Source organism: Ammospiza nelsoni, chromosome 6 (genome assembly GCF_027579445.1).
Source record: "Ammospiza nelsoni isolate bAmmNel1 chromosome 6, bAmmNel1.pri, whole genome shotgun sequence".
NCBI lineage: Eukaryota > Metazoa > Chordata > Aves > Passeriformes > Passerellidae > Ammospiza > Ammospiza nelsoni.
The window spans coordinates 2783101-2807933 of NC_080638.1; the positions used below are offsets into that span (position 1 = coordinate 2783101).

Sequence of the window (24833 nt, forward strand, 5' to 3'; positions counted from 1 at the left end):
TCCCAAATCCCTTCCACCTCTGCCTCTCCCTCTGAGTCTGTGGCTGTGTTCCTGGTCCCTGTGTTCCTGGTTTTGGCCTCAGCAGTTGTCTTATGCACCCGAACTTTATCTTGCCCAGACCACACATTGTTTGGCCAAATGTTTTTCTACCACCATTTTAGTAAGGTTTTGTGTGGCAATGAAGGGTTCCAAAGAGCAAGAGGGAGGGAGAAGTGCTCCTGAGAGACAGGAGAGATGCAGCCTGTTTGGCAGAGAAAATACAGATTTGGGTGCTTGTCGGTCTGCAGCCCAACCAAACATCCCCACTTAAAATTTTCCAATATGATAATTTTAGGCATCTTTTAGGACTGTTAATGATGGCATTGAGATGTCTCCTCCCTCACAGCACTCATTTTTGGTGGTGGTAATGGGTGTATAGATTTGACAAGCTTTTTGTATCATTCAGCTCCTGAAATTCAATTGTTATGGCAAGTCAATTGCCCCAGATATCACAATTGATTTTCCTGATTAAGACAAAGCATTTCCAATACTATTTCCTATTTTTCAACTTGCCTATCCAATTAAAAATACATTTCTTGTTAAATTCACCTGAAGAATCCCCACAAGAACAATTAATACAGCAGCCAAATTTACACTAATTTTCAAACTTCTGTATCTCATGTGAATATCAGTATTGCTTCTGCTTAGTCAACCACAGCAAATTTACTCAAAGTTTTATAAAATTTTACCAACTGCTGGAAATTTTACTAACTGCTAAGATAACCAAGTTATCTTCGTGGTTGATGAAATTTGAAGGTAATGGAAAGCTTTGGTTGTGCAAATGTTTGTTGCTGATTCTGCTTAAGATTTGGCTGAAAGGCGGGGGGAGAATAAGGGTGGCCCAACATAAGCAATGAAGGGGAACAGTGTTCCTGGGGTTTGGAACCCAAATAGAAGGCTGACAAAGAATGTAGTGGAAAACAAGGATAGGAATATCTATATAGATATATAATCTGACCTATCTATTACATATAGTTGTAGACTCAGTGGAAAATTAACTGATGAGAAGGCAAAGGACACCATTTTCCTAGCAGAGGTGTATGAAAACCAAGCTTTAGAACTTTGAATCAGAAACAAGATAGTAACTGTGAGGATTGAAATGGGATCTTGCAATTGAATGCCAGTATAATTACAGAGTGTTTGAATGTTAAGATGTCTCCTCCTTGTGATCTGTCAGGATTGCCACCTGCAGATGAGGTTGCGGGTCCCTGTTTATGGCACCGGTCCGTGCGCAGAAACGTTGAGGAATAAAGAGCTGCGAGGAGTTGCTATGGATCAGCACAGGCGTGTCAGTGCTCGCCCTGGCGGGCAGCTCCGGCACACCCCAGCGCTGCGGGGCCTCGGCTCGCTGCCCACCAGCGGGGCAGGGGCCGCCGTTCTCAGCCGCTGGCTCTCCCCAGGCCGTGCCTCAGGGCCGCACACGGCGGGGCCGTGACGGAGCGGCCATGGCAGAGCCGCGGGGATCGTCGGGAGCGCGGCCGGAGCCCGCCCCTGCCGGAGCCCGCCCTGCCGGCGTCGGTAACCGCCCATGTCGGTACCCGGTGCGCGCTCCCGTCGGTGCCCGCCGTGGCCACCGCCATGAGCGGCGGGGCCATCGGCCCGAGCCCTTCGCCCGCTGAGGGCCGGCTCTCCCCCAGCCCCTCGGAGGGCTCGCCGCTCTCGCTCCCGTCCCGCTGCAGCTCCCCGGAGCGGGCGGAGCCTCCCGGAGCCTCCCGGAGCCCGCCGGGCCATAGGTAACCCCCGCGGCAGGGACCGGGCTCTGCCCTTGTACTCGCTTCCCTCCGCCGGAGACAGGAGATTATTTTACATAAATATAGCCTTGTTTGGAGATGAGCGCTTTAAGAGCTTTGTTCCTTTTTATTGTCTTGGAAAGTCTTCTCAATGGACACATGAGTATTTTTATAGGCTACAGTCTTTCCTGCCTTAATTTAAAAGTGCTTGCAGACTGTAGGGTTGTTTTGCATAGTGTTTGTAGCTGGGTCCACAGTCAGTTTTGTATTGTAAGCGTTGCACAGCTCCTGCTCCGGCGGCTTAATCTTACTCCATTTTAATAATATGTAAACATAAAATGCATTCTTTTTACTTGGGATCTCGCTGGCTTGACAGGAGAATAATTCCTCTTCCCTCTAAAATAGAAGGGGGAAGAGCAGGGAGAGCCGATCCTAATCTGGGAAACGGCTTCCTGATAGAAACTTCACAGATTTGGGCATTAACTGTGGGTGAATGTAGCTAGCGAGGCTGAGCTGAGCTAAAAGTGCCGGTGAAGTAAAGGAAGGGCAGCAGAGCTTCACGGGGTGCAGATTTCCAGCAGGGTTCTCAAATTTCCATGGAGAGCAGTGAAGGAATATGGACCACACTGCACTTTACTTACAAGCATTTCTTGAAAAAGGTGCTAAAAGTCCAGGGAAAGAGTGTTTAAGTGTAGCCAGAAGCTTCTGAGGAAGAAACCAGCCGGTTTTTCTGTTAGCTCTCTCTATACTATTCCCAATGAGCAATTTTATTCGTGCCCTTTGGAGTTTGTTGCAGTTTGTTCAAGCCGCAGCACGTCTTTGCAGCTTCAGGGGCTGTTGGGAACAGCTCCCAACTCGGGCCTGTCGCTGCAGTGTTGTCTGGCAGCACTGAGGTGCAGCTGAACACGGCCACTTGTAGGGCCTGAGCTGGCAGTCTGACTGTGAGCAACGCCGATCACTTGTTTTTAAAATTTTAAAAGTTTAATAGTAATAAAATGGTTATAAAATAGTAATATAATTAGAGTAATAAAAATTTGAACAATTGAGATTAGGACAATACGAGACAATAAGAACAAAGAGTTACGGACAGCCTGGGTACCTTTTTCTGGGCAAAATAAGCCCGAAAAAGGACCCACATTAACAGAGGATTAACCCTTAAAAACAATAGCCTGTTGCATATTCATACCTCTCACACATGATTCTGTCTGGTCAGTGTCAACTCTTTCTTAATCCTGACAGCTCTTCAGGGCTGAGCAAGGCAGGAAGAAGTTAATTTCTTCTGATAATGGAGCAATAAATTCTTTTTCTCTAGAAGATTTGGGTGTCCTGTGGCTGCTAGCTCAGTGAGGGTCCTTTCTTTAAGAAAAGTATCTTACATAGCATAGTTTCTATTTTCCCATTATGTTATAACCTAAAACTGTATTTACACACTAGTTAAGAAAATTAGTACAGCATAACTTTCTAACATAACACATATATTCATTTTAATATTTGCAAAAAGCCAATCATAAAATAGGCATTTTTCACGTGACTAAACAGTGGGCTAAATATACCCTGTGCTGCTGGGTAGCACTGCTGCTGTGCTGCACCAAGTGCCTACCTTGTGTTCATATGGCAGCTTATGTCTGTAGCTACCAAGGTACCAGAATTATAATAATGAAAAACTATTTCTTATTCAGCTCCCCATGTATTCATGCACTCTGAATGTTGTTGCTGTTTCCTCTTAAAACAACACAAAAATTAGCTGGAAGCAGCTACTCAGTGTGGGAAATGCAATATTTGCAGAAAAGAAAGGGTAAAAGCAAGACCTTGTTAATGCTGTTAGGCATTTTCATGCTTTCGTTTGTGGGTCCAGTGTTATGTTTGATGTGTCACCTTAGTGAATATACAGCAACCGATAATCGCTGTTCACTGTTAATCAGACTTAGGTCTAATGCCAAATGTGTCTGGTTTGATTTAAGATACTTACTTACAGCTAAATGTAAGTAAGCACTTGAGCATGGGTTATTTTAAGAAGTTTATTACTTTGATTATTTTGAAGAAGTTCATAACTGCTAGAATTTCAGAAAATGGTCCTGTGAAATTCAAGGTGTGTGAGGTTTAAAATGCATAGTTGATGTGCCAGGAGAGTGTGACTGGTGGCTGCAATGCACACCAAGGAAGGTGTTCTGGGTTCTGGTGCAATTGGAGAGCTTTAGACACAGTATTGGAGAAGTGTTTCTCCTAACAGGTCTTAATACTGAGCTTGTGTTTTCCTCTGTTTAAGTTTCATTTTGTGTTATTTCTTACTTGTCTGCAGTAAGTTTTTAATCTATTATTATGAATAACTTTTTTTGAGAAGTTGACAGCCTGAATTTCATGAGTACTGATACAAGAAAAGACATAATAAATCTTATTTTTCCTAATTTATTTGTTCTCCTATTTGTACCTTTTCTACAGTTGGTTTAATTTGTCAGTTGTGTTCTACTAGGTGCCATAATGCAAATCACACAAAGCAAAAGAATGTATTGAGGAAATGTCCCTGCCCAAAATGTCAAGTCTGTACAAAGTTATGGGGTTTTTTCCTGTATGTGAATGTATAATACTTTTGTTCTTTAATGAACTTTCAGAGATTTATTTTCTTACAAAATGTGTTATTAGGCATTCTTAAGTGGCATCTCTTATTATATGTATGTGTTTAAGAGCTGCCTCTGTTAAATTTTTGGTCTTTATTAATGATGCAGCATAAAAGCCCTGGAGTGCAGCAGAATGTGTGGGGCTGATGAGTATTTGGTCTGTGCTGCTTCTGTCCTTGCACTGACAGGGTTGTCCCTGTCAGTTCTGTTATTTTGCATTTCACACTGTAAAAGTGGGTTTGTCTGGGGAAATAAACCTGCTCCAGGTAGTTTCAGTATGAATCAGTCACCCTGAGCTGACCAGCAAAATCCTGTTAGTGCAAACATACATGGGTAAAACAACAGGGAAGAGTAGGACACACTCTGTAACACTGACTTTGTCCCCAAATGCTTTCTAGCACAGAAATGTACTCTGAAGATGAGTGGGACAGAAAATGTTGTGCAGTTGAGTGTTGGAGTACTGCTGTGTCATTAATATATTGTACTTTAGATTGATAAAATACAGATGCCTTACATTTACAAATTTTATATCTGCAGCATTAGCCTAATATGCTTGTTGGATGCTTCTTGTGTAGCTTAGGTTCAGCAAACAGAATTCCTCACTGTAGTGGAATATGTATGTAGGTAGGTATTTCCAGAGCCTGTACATCCATAGGAAATAGTAAAGTCTAGTTTCATTGCTTTGTTCTCAAGAAAAAAATTCTGTGGTGTCGCAGTCGAGGCGGTCACGACACAAAGCAGAGACCACAAGCGTCTCAGTTGGCAATATTTTATTAGTGAAAATGGCTGATCTTTTATACACTTTCCAATTGTTTACCCTTCTTCTACCTTAACTATTGGCCACAAGAAGTCAATAGCATATTATTGGTGAAAAGTTATAATGACTCTACCTAACTTACTAAAAATGCTTCATCCAGCTGCAGAATGCTCTTATCTTCCTTCTCTCGATCTCCTTGGTTACGGCCTTGGAGAAAGCTCCTTATCAGCTTCTTCTTCTTCTTCTCGCTCCTTTAGCTAACAGGCCTGCTGCTAGCCCCTTCCACACTGTGGCAGATAGAAGCAATCTGTTAAAGAAATTTCTTTACCTGTTTTCAAATTTTGCTGATTTGGACCCTAATATACTGTGTTACTTATGAAATAGTACATGTATAGAATCTTATAAAAGATACTTGTGACCTGGGGCTAGGAATGCTGCGTTATTCATGACTGACTTACATAAGGTGTCCTATTAAAAGTCTAATTGAACCTTGTATAATACCACAAAGTGCTGTATGCTGGCTGTATTTCTTAAGCACATTTCCTGTGAAAGTGTTTTAATGTGGAAGACTTCCTGGATTGAACAGATGGATTCATAATGAATGGACTCTTAATGCTGAGGTTGCTTGATACCATGAATCCACTGGTGTAAGAGTTGAACAAAGAAAACAACATTCTCTGCTTTTGCTTTGCTTCTGCTAAAGACCACTGGATACATGGAGCATCTTGTGACCACAGACAGGATGTTAATGTTAAATCTCTGTTTTTCCTCGGCTTCCATCTGTGAGAAGCAAAGTGACACTTTGATGTTACGGGTATTCTTTTAGTTTAGTTCCTAAAAGGTAATGTTTGAATCTGTTCCACAGTTTAGAGTTTAGCAAGAGAAATGTAGACTGTAAGGAGGGTGGTCAGAGGTGCATTATAAATGCCATTTATCCATTAGGGAGATTACTAAACAAGTAGAAAAATTATGACATTGTTGTCACATTATGCCATGAAAGAAACGTACTTTTTCAAGACAGTAGCACTTTAACTTTTCAATCAAATATATTATAGATAATACTCTCTTCTGTTTCTTGTTTTTAATTCAGGAGGGCTGAACGCTCTGAAACAGCAGAGGAGAGAAAAGTGTCACCTTGGAAAGATAACCTGTCACCATGGGAAGAGTGGTTCATTGGCAAAGAGAAGGAGCTGCGTGCCCGCCTGCAGGCTCAGGCTGCAGAGGTGATGACATCCAGCTCTTCTGAGTCTGAGTCCAGCAGAAGAGAGCAGACACAGGATTTTCTTTTCCTTGGTTGTAGAAACACAAGTTTTTTTTTTTCCTTTTGTTTTTTGCAGTGTTTTAGGCCTCCATAGTGTTTGTGTTTGTCAGTGCTGGTGTGAGTCATGTCATGTGCATTTTCTTTTGCTGCATGTTGTACTTCATTGAACTGGTGCTGTATAATATTTTGTTTATCCAGTTGTCAGGTAATGGTTCCATGTTAGAAGATTAAAACATTTATATAATTACTGCCTTAATTTTCATCATGGGTACATAGGCTTGCATGTAGGTTGTAGAAGAAAATGAGGTGTGTGCTGATTGTAAGAACGCCAAGCTACTCAGTTAGTTTTGAGGAACAATGTTGTTACCCACTCAGCACGTAACTTTACAACTCTTTGGTGTCCTTTCCCAGGAAAGGGATCCCTGTTGCTGCATTTTTTTCCCTCATTCTATCTTTTTCCCCCTTGCAGATGAACAGTTCTTGAGAACCAGGGCTGGGACACAACTAAGTGAGAGCACCCTGTCTTTTCCTGATTACTCTGTTTGTAGTTGCAGTTGATTAAATGATACCGTTGTAGAAAATCAAATGGGAAGTATTGGGTAGTGATTAGAACAATCACATCAAAATTAGATAATTTCTCACTTCAGTTACTGAGTAACTATTTGACCTTGAATTTTTTCCTAGCCTTTCTGGGATTGTCTGTAAAGTTTTATGTTGGCTACCTCATGTTGTTTATAGAACACCTACCACTGGAAGGTTCAGGAACAGAATTTTACAGGTCAGCAGTACTCCAAAGGAGTTTGTTAAGCTTGAGGAATATGCTTTGATCTGTTAATCCACATGCACCAAACGTTTCATGACTTCCCATTTATATCCTGGATTGGCAATGGAAATGTAAGCCAGCAGATGTCTCTCAACTCAGTATTAAGAGCAGCCGTAGAACAAGCATTACTTAAGGCCATGTAGAAAACAGCCATATCATTTGTAAGATTTTGAAAACATTAGATGTTAAACTGCAGCAAGACAGTGTGATATAATCAACATTTTTGTAAGATGCCAGAAGAGAATTAAATGTGTGATGTTTATACCAAAAATATTGCTCTGTTTGCATTATAAAAGTATTCTAAACTGGTATCCTGAGAAACAACAGTGAGGTTTCAGATCTTTTGCTGACATTAGTACAAAGTCTGCCCTGCATGTCAAAAAGGTGGATAAACATGTGGAGTGCAGTTAGGTTGAGTCTTGTAAGGTGCTCAGAGTGCCATCAGCTGTGGTATTTTCAGGGTCCCAAGGATGAGGGAAGAATTGAGAATGTGACTCCATGTTTTTAGAAGGCTAATTTATTATTTTATGGTATTATATATGAAAGAATGCTATACTGAAACTATACTAAAGAATACAGAAAGGATACTTACAGAAGGTTTAACAAGATACTAATGAAAAACCCGTGAACTCTTCCCAAGTCCCAACACTTGGTCATTAAGTAAAAACAATTCACATGTTGGATAAACAATCTCCAAACCACATTCCAAAGCAGCAAAACAGGAGAAGCAAATGAGATAATATTATTTTCCTTTTTCTCTGAGGCTTCTCAGCTTCCCAGGAGAAGAACTGCTGGTGAAGGAATTTTTCAGAAAATATGACAGTGACAATCAGCTTTTACAGCAACCAGATCCCTGCAATACAGGTGTCTTGGAACTCAAAAGACATGTTGTTTGGGATAACTTTGCCTCAACACAGCAACAACTGTATTTTGAAATTGTGTCTCTATTGCGGGTGTTTGAGCTTTCTGTAAGCTTCTGTTGATGTCTTACTAAACTGAAATTCTATGTCATAAGAAAGGGGGCTGTCTCTGAAACTGACTGCAATGTAGGCACCATAAAAATCAATTTCTTGGAAATAATTCCATCTGTCTGTGTTTGAAGGTATGAATTTTCATTGAAAATTAATGCTTTGTGTTAATGTTACTGTTGGAGAAGGTGGACATCTCAGTTGTCTCCTTAGTTATGTTTTGTCTTTATTAATTTCACTGGAGAGATACAAATGGTTGCATATATACTGTATGTCATATAAATATACTTAGAAAATTTCTTCTCTCAAATTAAAACTCCTGTTTGAAAATTTGTTAGAATCTACAATAATTTTGGCTTTAGTAAGCCTTAGGTTAAGCCCTAAAGTTCTAGTAGTTCTGGTACTAAAAATCACAGGTGAATAATATTTTGCTTTGCTTTTCATACCATCCACAGTGCAGAGCAGTACACATGCTAAATTTTAAATATTGTAAGAAAGTACTGCTGCAAATTAAGAGTCTACTGACTAAAAAGGCATTTCAGTAAACTGAGGAATGATTTGATGCATTTAATTGCTTCCAAAGCCTAATTAAAATATGTATTTCCAGTTAATATCCTAAAAATTAGGGATTTTCATTAATTGTATTTCATAGTATTTCTGTGTTGACTGCCATTCCTCTTTTCCAGAATCTTAATGAAGAAAAATATACCAAAATCTAATGCTTACATTGTTTTCACTGCAGCACTACTGCCAGTATTGCTGTAAGTGGTCACCACAGCTTTGAAATATATACTCTTTTTCTAATTAGGAAGTGAATAAACAGCTTGAGGAAATGAAGCAAAATCAAGAATGGGAAAGAAGAAAAAGGATAGCTGAAGAGAAACACAAGGAATGGGTCCTAAAAAAGAGAGAAGAGGTAAATATTGCTTTGGCTGGAAATATTCTAGTGCATGCTATGCTTGAGTAAGCCTGTGTAAAATTTACTCAGTCTGTTTGGCCATCCATGTTTTCAGTTTGCTAAATAAATGGCTGCTTTAATTGAAAATTATAAAAACATGCCAAAGCAGCTGAACATTTTTTTTCAAGAGTGATTTTTATTTTCTGTAGGGTATAAAGGGATTTGTTTTCTGAGTAGTCACAAAGCTGACAGTGGGTGTGCATCTTGTGCAGTAGCCTTCTGCTGATGGTGGCTGGGGTTTTGGTCTTCAGTGCACCCAGACTTCCCAGGTTCAGTGCCCAAACATTTTTGGGTAAGTGTACATCTTGACTGTGTGCAATGTTCTGTACACCAGGTAGAGCCAGAAGGAGGATTTAGTTAAATATCACCAGGGGCAGGCAAGGAGTATTTACCAGAGGATATGGTTTAGGAGGGGAAATTGAGGTATGGGGCCAGATGGAGGGAATTCTCAGTGGAGCACAGTTAGCAACTGGGAATTCCTTCAGTTGGTAATTAATTTCTGGGTGGGATCAAAAGGCTTTTAAGTTCTCTTGAAGGAGTGCCTGGGTCCAGGGTCAGAAACAGATTGGTGCTCTCAGTGTGACAGCTGTGTCACAGCAGGTGAGCATGTGCCCTGGGTGGCAGCAAAGGGAGTGTGGTATTTTTGGGGTTCCCTGTGGCAGGAAGGAAATGATGAATCTGACTCTATGTTTCTAGAAGGCAAAATTATCATTTCATGATCTATATTATATTAAAGAATGCTATACTAAAACTATACTGAGGAATAGAGAAAGGATACAGACAGAAGGCTACAAAGAATGATAATGAAAAACTTGTGACTCCTTCTAGAGTCCTGACCCAGCTGGAGTGTGATTGGTCATTAAGTCAAAACAATCCACATGTTGGATAAACAATCTCCAACCACATTCCAAAGTAGCAAAACACAGGAGAAGCAAATAAGATAATTATTGTCTGCCTTTTTCTCTGAGGCTTCTCAGATTCCCAGGAGAAGAATTTTGGGCAAGGGGATTTTTCAGACAATATGGCAGTGACAGTGGGAGCCCTTGGGAGCCCAGGGTGTGTCCAGCCCTGGCAGTTCCTGTGCTCATAGTCCCATGGTCTGCAGCAATTCCAGCTGCTCACTGCATTGACTTCTGCTTCTGAGCAAAAGCAGATGAACATTCACCCAAAATATCACAACAGCACTAGCTGGGTTGGGTGGGCAGACCTCCTACATTTGTTTCCATGATTTTAGAACTCCTTCAGGTTCAGCCTAGAACCACTAGAATAACATATATTTGAATCTAACCTAATTAATCTTAGTCTTAATGCTGGTTGGGTAATTGGCAGAAACCCACTGCAGTACCTATCCTGCTCTATTAATTTCTTATGGTTTATATTACTAATTAAAGTACACAGGAAAAAGTAGATTTATTATTCAGCACACACAATTCCATTTTCCTCTTCCAAAATGAAATTTAAATGAAAATTAAATTCTGTGTGTCTGTGACTATTCATTGGCTTGAAAGAGTTGGTCTGCCTCTTAAAATAGTTCAAGTTCAGAACCACAAGTTTTCCTTCTGTCTCCTCCTCACTACCCCTACCACCTCCTTCAGTTTCCATAAATTTCTACTGATTTGGGTTTTCCTTGGAACTTTGTGGTTTTACTCGTTAACAACTTGTCTTCTGTTCTCAATGGGATTAGGAGGTCTTTTTTATGGTAATCACAGCAGCCCAGAGGACAGGAGAAAGAACATGCTTGTGTCTGGACTTCATCAAATTATGTTTTGGAAGCATAGGGTCATCCTTAGAGCAAGTGTTTAGAAAACAGTAAGCTGATTTTCATTTAAATCAGATTATTCATTGGTTAGTCTTTCCTATACACCACACTCAAATCAAGGATCAACTGAATTTAAAAGCTTAGCTGTCCATAGGATACTAACATTTGTGCTGTGTAGACTTCCCAATTCAAGTTTCTGCAAGATTATTTGTGGATTTGGATACAGACTGAAGAACCAATAGGTCAATTCAGTGACTAAGATTTTTAAAGGTGCATCAAGATTTCAGCTGTAGTTGAGGTGTGAGTCAGGAGCACTGACAGTTGATACAATTTTCCTGGGGAGTGTGTACATATTTCCTATTTGGGAGACACTTCATTTCCTCATAGAAGTATCCAAAGATGCTTCCTGGGGCAAATCTTGCAGTACTTTTCACTGAAATTTGCATTAAGCACTGACCTTTTTCAAGCTGAGTTACTGATTCTGAGCCCTGTGTGCAGAGAGCAGAAAATGCTTTATTTGGAAGAGGCAGTGCTTTAGGGACCTCAGCTCTGTAATCCCCTCGAGTCTGTGTCCTTTCCCATTGCTCAGTACAGCAGTGATAAAGAAAGGAAAGCACAGTGAGCACACATCAAGCTTCTTCCTTCATCTTGAGCATCCAGCACCAGGAGACACTGCTGGAACAGTCATTGTGCTGGAAATGTGAGGGATGTTTGTATATGCATAAAACAATTCTGGTTTTCTGTATGTCAACCCAGTATCTTTGCATGGCAATTTTAGTTGTGATGTTAAATATAGTCCTTTAGGGTGAGCTTAGGAAGCAAAGCTTGAACACTGTTTTTGTCCACTATTGGTGTTTTAATTATTTAATATAGATTAAAAATCATATGCTGTTACGGTTTTCTTATGCTTCTAATAATTTTACAGAAGCTATTTTTGAAAGTAAAGGAATCCTAGCTATTTAGTATTCTTCTGTGTAAATAGCTTTTGTGGTTCTTAAAGGTGGTAAATGAACTAGAAGTAATATTTTGAAATATGAGTCATCAAAGAACATTCTAAGCCATGAAATATGTTTATACAAATATTTGTTCATGGCAAATTTTTTCAGCTCACTAGGAATTAAAAGCTTTATAAAACAAATTTTTAGGCACTATCTTGGACCTAATAATGCCTTTACAATTTTCAGCAAGATACTGGATCCCTCCTGGACAAAAATAGTCTTACTTTGTCTCCCTCTTAAAGTTGAGCCATTTGTGGGCAGACAGTAAATTGTCTGTTGACTTTTTAGCAAGTGTCAATTGAAATCTTTTAATTGTAAAATAATGCATAGCATGCTTTTGATTCCAGAAGGAAAATGAACATAACATGATTTTTTATGTAACTAAAATGTTTATCTCTGAGTTGCTGTTAGATTTATTTATAAAAATGAAGTGGATGTTGTTATAAATGCTGAGCAAGTAAGTTTGGTCTTCATTTCCTGTTTTATGTGAACTTCTGATGTGAAATCTCTTTCATTTCTCTCTTCAGCTGTGGGACTGAACACTTTAGTAAGGTACCTGTAATTGTGAAATTGCTGATTTAAAATTAAAGTATGAAAAGCTTTTGAGAAATGCATTGTGAGTGCATAAAGTGTGGAGAGCCTGTAAACTGCCATGACAGTTTAATTCTTTATCATTGTCATCACAGTCAGAACCTCTTAGGAATTAATGCTGAATAAAATGTTAGGATTAAAGCTGAGGCCTGATGACTGCAGCTTTTTGATTGCATATTAAAAAAACAACGCTGATGCAGTGCACTCTATCTTCTGCAATTTAATATAATATCTTCAAATCATATTTAATCCACCTTTACTGGCTCTGCAAAGCTGCTTCATTTTTACAATGTCAATAGAGCATGAAGTTAGAAAGATCTGGAGTATCCAATTCATATGTATACATGTGTACATATAAATATTTATATTATTGTTGTTGTGGGTTAGCCCCAGGAGGCCGCTGAGACCCCCCCTTGCTGCCCCAGCTTTTCTTGCTGAGCAGGATGGTCTGGGGTTTCCCTTGGCTAGGTGGGTGTCAGTTCTGGCTGTGCATCCCCAGACTGTGCCCTGGTGCCATGGGGGGAGAGGCAGAAAAGATCTTGAAGCTTTGTAAGCACTGCTTACTGATAACCTGTCATCACAAACACTGTTTTGTTCACAAATGCAAATATAGCACAGCAGGAGCTGCTATGAAGAAAATTAACTCCATCCAAACCAAAACCCACTACATGTGTTGTGCATGTGTTTGCAGCAGTGATGGAAATCCCCAAAGAGGAATACTTGCATTCCAAAATAACTGAATAATTCTGACATTCCTTTTGGTAACATCCCTGTATTTAGTCTTTGCATGTAATTCTTTATCCTGTAATAATGTGATACCTAGCTGGATCTTAAAGGTACAAAACTTATTACTCAGCATAAACAGAACAAGACAATTAAGGATAAAAGCATCATATAGTCAACCTAGGACACTAGCAAAGTTGTAAGAGCACAAGTAGTGAAGTTAGAATTTTCCATTGGAAAAATCAGTTATTCAAATGCCAATCTAAAATTGACTGTAGCATTTCTAATACTTCGTGCATGGTTGAATAGAGAGTAAGGCAACAATTTTTTATGGTTTTTTCCATAAAAGTAAATATTACCAAGCAGGTATTAAAAATGGAATTTGGATGTTCAACAGTTTTTATTATTCTTTTCTATAAGTCCTCTTTACTTACTGAAAAATACAATTTTTAATGGAAGTTAGGTACAGGGTGGAAAAGTTCTGTTGGAATGTTTTTTCATTGAAGATTTGCATTAAGGAGTATATGAAAGCCTAGAACCAACCCAGTGTGCAGCAATGAATGACAGTGTTCTTGGAGCAGAATTCCCTTTTTGGTGTGCTGGTTCCTCCAGAAGAGACACCTAGATGCCAACTCTTACACCAAAGGCTTTTTGTTTAATGTGTGTTTTATCTCAGCATGGTTAATGCAGAGCACACATTGTTCCACAGCTTGAGCATGACTTTCAAGTTCAAAAGCTGGACTTGCTCATGCTCTCTCTCTTTCATGCAATGGGTTGTTAATGATTTTGTGAGGAATGGCAGCACTCCCACAGAAGGGGTGTAGAATCCTGTCATGCCAGCCTGCAGCTTGGGGACACGTTAATTGCAATCTCCTCTGGCAGAAATGTGATGAAATCCAGATCTTCCCTGTCTAGGTTCATGTTCTTACAGCTGAACTGTTGTTGAGTCAAAGCTCTGGTTGCTAATGGAGAGCCTGATGATGTGACATGGTTTTTGCTGGCAGTTAGACTTGAAAGAGATGCTAAGATGTCCACTTGTTTAAGACTGAAACCTTTCAAGAAGTGTGTTTGTGAGGGAAGCTTCTAGTAGAAATGCTTTCCAGTCATGAGAACCAGCTGCATTTAAGAATTAAAATTTTCGGTTTACATACCTAAATCTGTCTTTATGTATCTAATTTTTTTTTCTGAGTCTGGGCCTAATTTCTTAAGGATTTTTTTCCCCCCACATTGTGGGTCTTTTGCTCTCTGGACCTGAAAAGTCTTTACACAGAATTTTTCTGTGGTATCATGCATGATCAATGCCATGGTTATAATTTTAGGTTTTACCTGAATCTTAATTACCTTTAGATTTCTGTAAGTAGAATGAACTAATTTCTCATGGTGAGTGTTAGAATGAGTTTTAGACAGAGTTTTGGAAGAGGAATTCAGTGTGACAGGTGAATGACTGCTCATGTATTTCAGCAGCAGTCATAGAATCCACATTCTTCTGAAGATCTCAAGAGTGTTCCAGGAATAAATACACTGAAACTTTGTGCTTGTCCCATCCATGAGTCCCCACATGAACACATTTTGGGAGAAAGATGCAGTAATTCTCCAGTTCCCAGACTGCAGTGGGGTCTGCCCTGACTCTGGGAACTTGAGCAGTAAATTGGTATAAACCAGCTTGTCAAGAGCCATCTGCAGCTCAGACTGTTGCTGATCTGCTTTCTAGCCTCTTGTTGTTTTCACATGGAAATTCTAGAGAGATTAAGAAGTATTGGTGTGGGTTAGGCGTGGTCAGTGAGTGATGTTATGGGGCAAAGTTGAAAAGATAATTACAGTTGTTTGAAGGACCCAGATTTCCAAGACTGCCAGAAGTGGTTGATGTTCACAATTATTATGAAGATAAACAAGTAAATTAGGATGTGTGTTCTGATGTTGGCCATGTGGGCTTTTCCTGTATTTTGCCATCAGTCAGCATTAACTGATGCTAGAATATGCTAGCTAAGATGTCAGCAAACAGCTGTGAAGTAGAACACTTACCTGTGAAAAGAAGAATGTCACATTCTGCAGATCCTAAAATGGAAAGGATTGCCTTGAGAACTATGTTAAAAATATCAATCACATCATTAGTTTCTGGGAGTACTTCAACTCAGTGACAGTCTACATAGAAAATGCAGAACAGAAAGCACCTCTGCACTTCACACATTCCAGCCTCTCAATTACTCACTGATGTGAAAATACAGAAATACATATTCTAGTAGTTTTCTTCTGGTTGATATAGTGCCTCTGTTTCAAAAGCAATTAGGGGTTTTTTCCCTGCATGGAAAATTATTTACCATTTCTACCTTCTGTCAGGAAGGAAGTGGGACACTTCTTCAGATTTTAAAATCCTTTGAGCATTCACCACATGCATGTAGGTGTGATTTTTCTGGAGAAGTTAGTAGTTAGCATTGACTCAGTAAGACACAAGCTGTGGACAGTCACCGTGACAGCTTTGTGGGACAAGCGATTTGTGTGGGCTGGGGGATTTCCAAGCACTCACCTGAGCCAGGCTTCAGTGGGTTCTGAGAGCTGATGGAATCACAGCACAGAGCACTGAACCTTCAGGGTAGATTTGTATCCTTTCTCCTTGGTCATGTGCTTGGCCAGGGTGGAGGAGAACAAGCCTTTCTTGGATGTTTTACAATCAATACCTTAATTTAGGTCATACCCACAACCATATAGCAGTGTGTGTAAATTTACTGGGGGTTTAGTGAATAGGTTGTGACTGTTTTGAACACAAGATCAAAGAGAATTTTTAAAACCCAATCTGAACAACACCAAGCATAAACAAGTAATTTCTTCTCATATATATGGAAAGAAAGGAAAAGGAGTGAAGAACATGGACATTAATATGCACAAGGACAGAATTTTTGATAGGCTTTTATAGTGAGGATGGGAAAAAAGCTGGGGACAGTCAGGGTGACAAGCTTGACATGGAACAGGTTACTAAAGCTGGGAATGTGATCTACAGTAACTTTATGAAGGAAAATCTGTTCTGATTGTGAGAGAAAGAGGAAACATTTCTGATTTGTCTGTAGAAAAATTTATAGGCGGTGTCAAGTCTACAATTCTGCAGGGAGTCCCCATCTTAGGGATGTCTCAGTGGAAGTAAAACTCAGCAATAGTTGTGGCTTTAGTGTGTATGGCATGTTATGGTTTACATAGGACCTAATTGAACTTTGAGTCAGCCTAGAGAACAGCTAAACTCATCTAAATACTGTGATTTAAGACACATAAGTTAAGAACTTCCCTGTCTTTCTTTTATAGTATTTAGAAAGATTTTTAGTCTTCTTTCTGCTTATAACGCTTTTCCATTATGGAACCATTCCCCTACGTGTGGAAGTAGCCCTTTTGTTATCAGTTTTCTCCTATGTTTATTTTCATGTCTTTTATATAATAGGACCCTTAGCTAAAGACTGTAGTTTTGGATGATTCTTAGTTTTGCGACTTTCATGTGTATCAGAGGTAAGTCAGCAAAAAACAAAACGTGCAAAATCTTTGTAAGCCACCTTCTCCCATAGTTTAACTCAGTGATTTTGTAGATATCTCTCATCTACATTAATGCTTCTTATGTGTCCTGGACAGCCATTGTTCCTGCATTTAGAGAGTATTTAGTAATGAAGAGATAGAGAAGCAGCTCTGAATAAAAGGGATTGAGATGAATTGTAGGTGAAGAAGGAGGGAAAGCCTAGACAATTGGTTATTTGGGTTATTTTCAGGAAGGTGGTGTTTAAATAATTTGCCAAAAATCCGTTGTTTTTTCTTTTCAGCATTTTAAAATATGGAAACGTTTGTTTCATGTCAGGAAAGATCTTGTTTCCATGCTTCATTAGCATAAAAACAGGTCAGAATCTGAATTTTTTTTTTAGTTCCCACAATGAAATGTATTTTTTCATTAGTCTTGGTTGTAAATTGTTTTATCACATGTACAGGCCTCACTGTTGGGAAGTTGTTTTAATAGGACCAACTGATTTATAATTCTGTGTAGTTTTACATTCCAGAATATGCATTGTAATTGGAATGTATTAATATTTGACCATTTTCCCTACACCACCAAAGAGATTAAGCTGATAATTGCTAGAATGTATTAGAAGTGGAATGGAAAAAAACCCACCAAACAACAAAAAATCAAGGGGAAAACAGAGCTAGAACACAAATTGCAATTGTTCTGTGAAATTGTGTCCACAGAGAAGTCTTTGTTGTCACATAAGAGTATTTGACAAGAGTATGCCAGAGCAGTACTACTGAAAATATCCTAATGATTTTAGGTGAAACAGCATCCCCCTTGGAGATGATGGTAAATAGAGCTGCTAAAGCCTGGCTTGCAAGAGGAGGTGGGTGGGGGGAAATCCCACAGTGCCCAGGGCAGCTGCTGATGTTACAGCTGCAGTGGTGCTCCTGCTGCTGGCAGACAGAAAAGGCCACACTAACTCCAGTGATTCTGTGAGCTGGCAGAAATCAGGTAAGTGTGCTGCAGAGCAACATGAGCTGAGGATTTTATTCTCTGTGCTGCTTTATTGGGTTCCTGGTGGTTTTGGTGTGGGGGCACAAGCACTGGGCCAGCAAGTTTAGACCATTCAGGCCAGACTGGGAGTTGTGCTGGTCCCCAGTGCAGGATTATGGCTTCTGCTTCATTATGCAGAACTGGAGTTTCCATAACTGCAGGAAACCTGGGAAAAAGGTGGGGGAGGGACAGGGAGAGCTCTAGATTTCTGCCTTTTTGTTCTTTTAATGGGAAAATGGTAATATATAATGGTAAAATGGGAATTTCTGGTTTTCTTGTGAATTTCTTTTTCCCATATTGCATTTATTTATTATGGTTTGCAGCTGTAGTTCTAGGCATTTATATCCACACTGCCAACTGTAATAATTCTGAGTCAGGATGACTTTCTGCTAAGTTACCCATCTCCTTCGTTCAAGAGGAGTGTGCAGGGAAGTGTAAAAGTAGATTTCTTAAAAGAAAAACAACAGCTCTTTTCTATTAAGAGGAAACTGGTCTTTAGCCTTGTGCCTGTCTTCCAAGTCATGTGCACAGCTTGTCTGGTAGATTTTTGTTTCTGCACGTGGATGCAGTTGCTTCAGAGCTGAGTTAAGCAGAAAGAGAATCAATCAGTAGATTCCAGACACTTCATAAAGGTTACAAGGAACAGAAATGAGAGCTATTGTCACTCTTGAAGTGAAAATACCTCCCTGTCCAGATCAGGCAAAGACCAATGGGTGTGTGGTTGTTTGCTTAGAGAAAGCTCCTCAGAACACTGTTGTTGGATACACACACACTGCAAAGATGCAGAAGTGAATGACACCACTGGTGTGTTCTGTCTTCCAAGTCATACAGGCAGCAATTTCACTTCACCCTCAAGTTACCATTTTGCTTACCCTAGAATGTGTTTTCTCATTTTCCCTTTCATAATTGGAGCAGGAGGAATGTGTGGATTGATTTATTGAAGTAGTCTCTATGTGGATAACCTAAAGGGTATAAAATACTTAGAGAATACCACAAAACATGAACTGTATTTTTATGTGAACTTTTTTTACTGTTAAATTGATGCTGAAGTATGCTGAACAATCTGCATATCTCAATAGAAGGGGGAAGTTTACCTGACTTGCATTTGGAACTGTAGTTTGCTCTAGATTCACTGACAAGTAAAGCTAACACACCATTGTTGAGAATTGCAACATGTATTTCATTCCCAGAAATATTGAGATGCGTCTAAAGTGTCTAAAAAAATCTCAGAATAAATAAAACAGAGCAGTAAATCTGAGGAGATCTGAAAGTAAATTTTTTATAGTATTTTTTTTACAAGTTTCTATGTCTATCATACCTGGAATATAACAGTGGATTGGTTCTTACTTCAAAGAGCTTACAGTATCACATATTTTTTAATGTTTATGATAATTTTCTTTGTAAATGTGTAATAAAATTTACTGTATTCCTCAAAAGAATCACTCATGGAAATATACTAAAAAAATGTCTGTTCCGTTTCTTTGATATGTTTCACATAGGAAAGAAGAGAAAGGAAAAGAAAGATGAGCAAAGAAATGGCAGAAAAGGCCACAAGGGAACTGGAAAAATTGCAGCTAAAAGAAAAGGCTGACATAAAGTATAAAGAATGGTTAGAGAAGAAGAGAGCTGAAGAGGCAGAAAAGAAGAAGAAAGAGAAGGTGTTAATGAACTCACAATTTATTTGGATGGAGTTACTTAATCTGCAATTTATTGCAGATTCAGATTTGATATATTCAAATCTTACATGGAATATATGGACATCAAATGCCAGTGTTGTACATGAAGAAAAATCTTTCAAGAGTTACCATGTTAGTGCATTAAAGGCACTGTGGTATGGTCAGCAAAGTAAGATGCATATTAATGCATTTTTGCTAATAGCCTTTGGTTTTTTTCATAGGGAAACACTAACATGGAAATTGGAAATTGGGGGTTGGGGTTTTTCTCAGTCTTAAACCAAAAAAAGTGCATCTTTTCCATTGTTAGGAGAAGGTGCTTGTATTTGAAGAAATACTTGAATTGTATTCAGCAGTCTGGAAATCTGCAGAATACTATTTACTATTTTGTGTATGTTGTACAGGGCTTTGTCTAGTAGTACCTTTTTTATTTCTAGGAAAAAGAAAAAGAACGGATGGCTGAGCTACAGGAGAAGAGAACAAGATCAGAGAAAATCTTTAAGGAATGGCTGCAACATGCTAGAAATAAACCACAACCTGCTTTAAATGGTTTCCCAAATGGGAGGTCTACAGGTTTGTATGTACAGTACACAAATAGGGAGTGACTTGGGCTTGTGGTTCCTTCCTTCTTGTATTTTAGTGTAAAATGAAGGCTGTTTAAGACACTCATCTAATACTATCTAATTAAGACACTCATCTAATATTTGTCACATAGGAATGGTTACTTTAACTATGCTATAAGTCAGGGAAACAGGTTGAGACCTTTTGTGTATTTTTCTTAGCCTTTATTTTTTATTATTTGGGAGGAAAATGACATTATTTGAGATAATTATGTGGTGTACCAAAGGATGATTTTACCTGATTTTTCTTACCAGGCATAGGAATCACTAGAGCAAAGTCTTGGGTCCTGTGAAGCAAATTAGTTGTGTTATTGTCAAGTTAGTTTTGTGTTACAGAAGGTGTGTGTCAGCACACCTGAATCCACCTTAGAAAAGAGGTGAGGTTTTGAGATCCAAGAACTATTAGAAGCTGACAGAAGTCCTGTCTGAAAAAGGAGACAGGCACCAACCTGTGTTCTGAGCTAAAATTTTGCTTTTCACCTGCATTGCACCTCCTTGGCTTCTGTAATCGTGTTCCATTTTTGTTTGAAAACATCTTATTTTTCTGTGCAACTGAAATAATTGCTTCTATTTGACTTTGCAACAGAAATAGTTTTGAGACCAAAATTCTGATTTTTGAATGTTCAAGAGACAGGTATAAAGCAGCTGAACAGCCTTTACTCTTCTGCTTACATTTATTTTTAAATAGTGATATACCTTGCCTTCCTGTTTTGGTTGGACCTGCATTACAGACTGACAGCTGCAGTCATTTTTGAAGAATATTTGTCTAGTCACTCGTGTGATTCAGTGTAATGTGTTACAAACTTTGAAGTGTATCCTTCCATCACGTGGTTGGGTAAAACAAAGTAGCCAATTTGTAGACATTTACAGTTCTTAAGAACACAAAGGACTGAGCATTCAACCTGCTTATTATTTAAGTAGAAGTGAAGAATATACCAGTTACTGTTTAAAAAGCAAAAAGATGGACTGGTTATCATTTTGAGTCACTTTAATTATGTGATGTGACTGTGCTTTCTCTGAAGATGTTGTTGTGTTGTATAATTATTGTAACTGCTTGTATTGGCAAGCTTGTGGTGTAAATATTCCTTCTAAATTATGTGTATTTTCTAAATATTCTAGGGAGTGCTGATAGAAAACTGTATCCAGCTCCAGCATATTGTAACCCCATTCCTTGGAAGCCAGTACATGTGTCTCCCCCAAAGGAAGACACAGTTCTCAGCAGGAAGAGGAGTCAGAGACCTGCATCTTGTCAGCCATGTGCAGCTTTACCAGTGGTGATTTCTAAGCCCAGGAGTAACCCTTGTAGTGGATCCCTGTGCAGAAAGAAGCTATAGATGGAAGAAAAAATGTTCTTACAACCTTGACCAAATGGGGCCATAAATGTGAAGTTCTGTGTAGTTATATGTCCAGTGCAGATTGCTTTGTGCCTGCCTTTCCCCCCCACCCCTTTTTTTTCCTCCCCTTTTTTTGGAGCAGGTTTTGTGTTTACTGCTAGTTGACCAATCAGGCTTTTAATGCTTTTTCTATATTGCATTTTAGTTTAAGAAAAAGGAAAAGATTAATTGTAATGGGACTGTGGGACTGTACCTCAATGCCAATAAAATGCACAGGGTTGTTTCTTCTTTTCCTCTCTTGTTGCTGAAGGAGTTCTTTTGTAGATCTAATTATTCTTTTGGGCAACAGTATTGACTAGATTATTTTAAATATAAATTTAATTTGTAACAAATTGTTTTAATTGTAACAAATTTTAAAACAGTTCTTGGCTAAATGCGGAAGGAATTGGCCTGCCTCAGTTCCAGGGTTATCATGTCACTGGGATTACAGAGATCTAGTGGGATGGCTGGAGTGCTGCAAGGAATGGCTGCAGGCTCTTGAGGAAGCACGGGCTCTTTGCTGGCCCTGATGTGCACAAACCAGGGAGAACTGCTCAGGGGTGTGAAGTTTGGGGCCAGTGATGACATGCCTCGATCTGTGAGATTTGGTCAGGTGCACCTGAGAATGCTGAGGAAGTGGCACATGTCACTGTAAGGATGCTCTCAATTGTCTTTGAGAGGTCTGATGATAAGGGGAGGTTGCTGAGAGCTAGAAGGAAGTGAATGTCAGGCCAGCCTTCAGGAAGGGTGTGGATGCAGAGCTGCAGGCCAGCACAGCCTCACATCAGTCACCTGGACAGCTGATGATGGATGTGGTGAGTGCAGCCAGCAGCCTCCTGGGCTGCAGAGGAAGAGCCTGTCCCTTGTGCCATAACTATGTGAGACCACGCTGGAGTGCTGGGCCCATTCCTGGGCAGCAATGTGCCAGGAAAAGAGTGACACTGATGTTCTGGAGCAAGCTCAGTGAAGAGCCACAAAGATGATTAAAGGATTGCAGCATCTGACAAGAATGCATCTCTTTCAGAGGCTGAGAGAGCTGTGACTGTTCAGCATGAAGGAGAGAAACTTCACTAATGTCTGAGCAATGTCTGTAAATACCTGGTGGATGGAGAGAGAGAGCAGACCCTCCTCACTAGTGCCCAGGGAGTGGAAATCAAAGTACAGGAAATTCCATTTAAACAGAGGGCAAAAATGTTAAGAGGAAGAGTCATTGAATGCTGGAACAAATTGCCCAGGGATGTTGTGGAGTTTCCATTCGTGGATATACTCAAAACTTGACTGGACATAGCCCTGAGAAACCACCTCCAGTTGGCCCTCTTTTGAACAACACAGTTGGACTAGATAATTTCTAGAGGTCCATTCCAGTCTCAACAATTCTGTTATTAATGGTGAAAAGGAAAAAGCAGAAATAAAGAAGACTTATTTTTCCTGTTGTAGTTGTATCACTGTGAGAAATACCTTGTTATCCTTAGAAAGTTAGAGTATTAAAAAGTATATTGCACATTATAAAATTTATAATGTGCAATATACTTTTTCTTACTTTGTGTGGTAAGAATACACACCAAGTCACATTCTGGAATTTCTATTGATTCTAGTTCTAGGCTTAATATAATATTTTAATTTCTTCAGAGCAAGTTGTAAAAAATATTAAACTATCTCATATCAAGTTTATACCTAATACATTATTTGTACCATGACTTTGAGTGAATCAGTTTATACAATATGCCTGTCTCTATTCTTTCTAAATAGTGGCAAATGCTAACAAGACTGCAACACCTTACAGTTGGACTGAAGAGATTATTTGGTTTGTGTTTGCATTTAGACTTTCACAAAGTCTTAATTTTACTGTGTGCATTTAGGAGAAGTCTGGTGTCTGTACAACACATGGAACATCAAACTGTGTTTCTGGTAAGTAACAGCACACAGAAGGCTGCACATTATCTTCAGGATGTAGAACTCTGTGTCCATCTTTGTCTGTAATTCTGTTCTTGTAGGCACAGTTTGTGGGAGTGGGGCTGTGGCTGATCCCCAGTTGTCTCCAGCTGTGCAGGACAGGTGAATGCTGTTGAAGGTGAGGAGCCATGGGGTGCTGAGCAGTCACACAGGGAGCAGAGGGCACACAGGTGCTGTGCATCAGCAGGAGGGGATAAAAGGTTGTGAGCAGATGCTCAAAGCCCTCTTTGGTGTTGGTGGTGGCTCCCATATCATGGTGACCCCAGCAGGATTTGGGGTTTTGCTGTAGGGTGAGGTGCAGACACAGCAGCGTAGCCTTGAGAGCAGTGGGGGGACACTGCCCGATGGACCAGGCTGGATTTGGCACCTGGGGCACAGGTGAGCTGCTGGGAACACCATGGGAAATAACTTCATCTCGGGTTTCTGTGGGTAAGATTACTCCAAGGTGTTAGAAAGTCTTTTTCCAGCCCTGTGACCGAAGAAGTTGTTGAGATTCCTCAGCTCTGGTTTTCAACATTATTTTCTCTTTTCTCTTACATTCTTTCTCTGACCCGCTGAGGTCTGCCCAGCAGGTTGGTTTGTGGCACAGTCCCTGCCCTTGGGGTGGTGTTATTTTTTGATACTAAGAACTACATGTGCTTTATTTACAATAATTTTCCAATACCTATCACCTATGTTAGACAGTCTGTCTCTACTCTAAACCAATCCAAAAGTGCCACCACCACAGCAGAAGATGGAGGACAAGAAGGAGAAAGGCAAGACATGCCCAGATTCCTCCATCTTGCCTCCTGAACCCCCATTCTAAAACCCCAAAATTCTACTTTTCCACCCTGTGACAAATTGACTATCATTCTATTCAAACCCTTGTGGCCTGTAACTCGTCACACAAGGTTGGTAATTGTTTCCATGGGCTAAAATCAAAGGCACAGGTGTTTGTGACTCTGTGCCAAGGTCTCTGAGCCCCCTGCCAGGGTCTCCAACTACCCAGGGCAGCCAGAGGAATGTCCTGGGTCCTGACAACTTCAGACCATCTAATGCAACAAAAGCTGTAAAAGGAACAAGAGAAATTAGAGCAGCAGTAGGAGCTAGAGGCAGAGTGGCTCTGTTGTTCAGTGCCACGTGTTCATTTGCTGGTAAAATCTGTGTACTGTGCTTGTGGATTGCAGTTCTTAGGATGGGAACATGCAGATTCTGTCTTATTCTTGTGTGTTAATTTATGAAGTTGTGTGGCTGTGGATGGAATTCTGTAATTCTGTAATTCTTGTGTGTTGCTTTATAAACTTGTGCTGCTATTGATATTGTCAGTATTGTAGAAGTGTAGATATGAGGATTTTGGTGATATGAAATGTGACTTTGGGGATTGAACCAAGGTCAGGACAGAGTCCAGAGTCAGTGGAGGCTCCACAAAGGATACTTGTACCATATTTGCTGTTTCTTCTGCAAGGGCCCTCTAGAAGGATGGCA

General features: G+C 39.8%; 1 protein-coding gene across 1 annotated transcript; it reads left to right on the forward strand.

Moving 5' to 3' along the window:
• Positions 1-1561: 1561 nt before the first annotated feature.
• Positions 1562-22849, forward strand: CCDC34 (coiled-coil domain containing 34). Its single transcript, XM_059475337.1, has 6 exons — positions 1562-1772; positions 6232-6364; positions 9002-9109; positions 19250-19408; positions 19861-19996; positions 21163-22849. The coding sequence occupies exons 1-6, from the start codon at positions 1618-1620 to the stop codon at positions 21375-21377; spliced, it is 906 nt and encodes a 301-aa protein (XP_059331320.1). The 5' UTR covers positions 1562-1617; the 3' UTR covers positions 21378-22849.
• Positions 22850-24833: the final 1984 nt, after the last annotated feature.

Excerpts from the sequence above, each read along its gene's own strand:
- CCDC34 (XM_059475337.1), top strand. The coding sequence starts at position 1,618 with ATGAGCGGCGGGGCCATCGGCCCGAGCCCTTCGCCCGCTGAGGGCCGG. Across the intron at positions 9,110-19,249 it reads TCCTAAAAAAGAGAGAAGAG|GAAAGAAGAGAAAGGAAAAG; the intron begins GTAAATATTGCT and ends TGTTTCACATAG. Across the intron at positions 19,409-19,860 it reads AAAAGAAGAAGAAAGAGAAG|GAAAAAGAAAAAGAACGGAT; the intron begins GTGTTAATGAAC and ends TTTTATTTCTAG.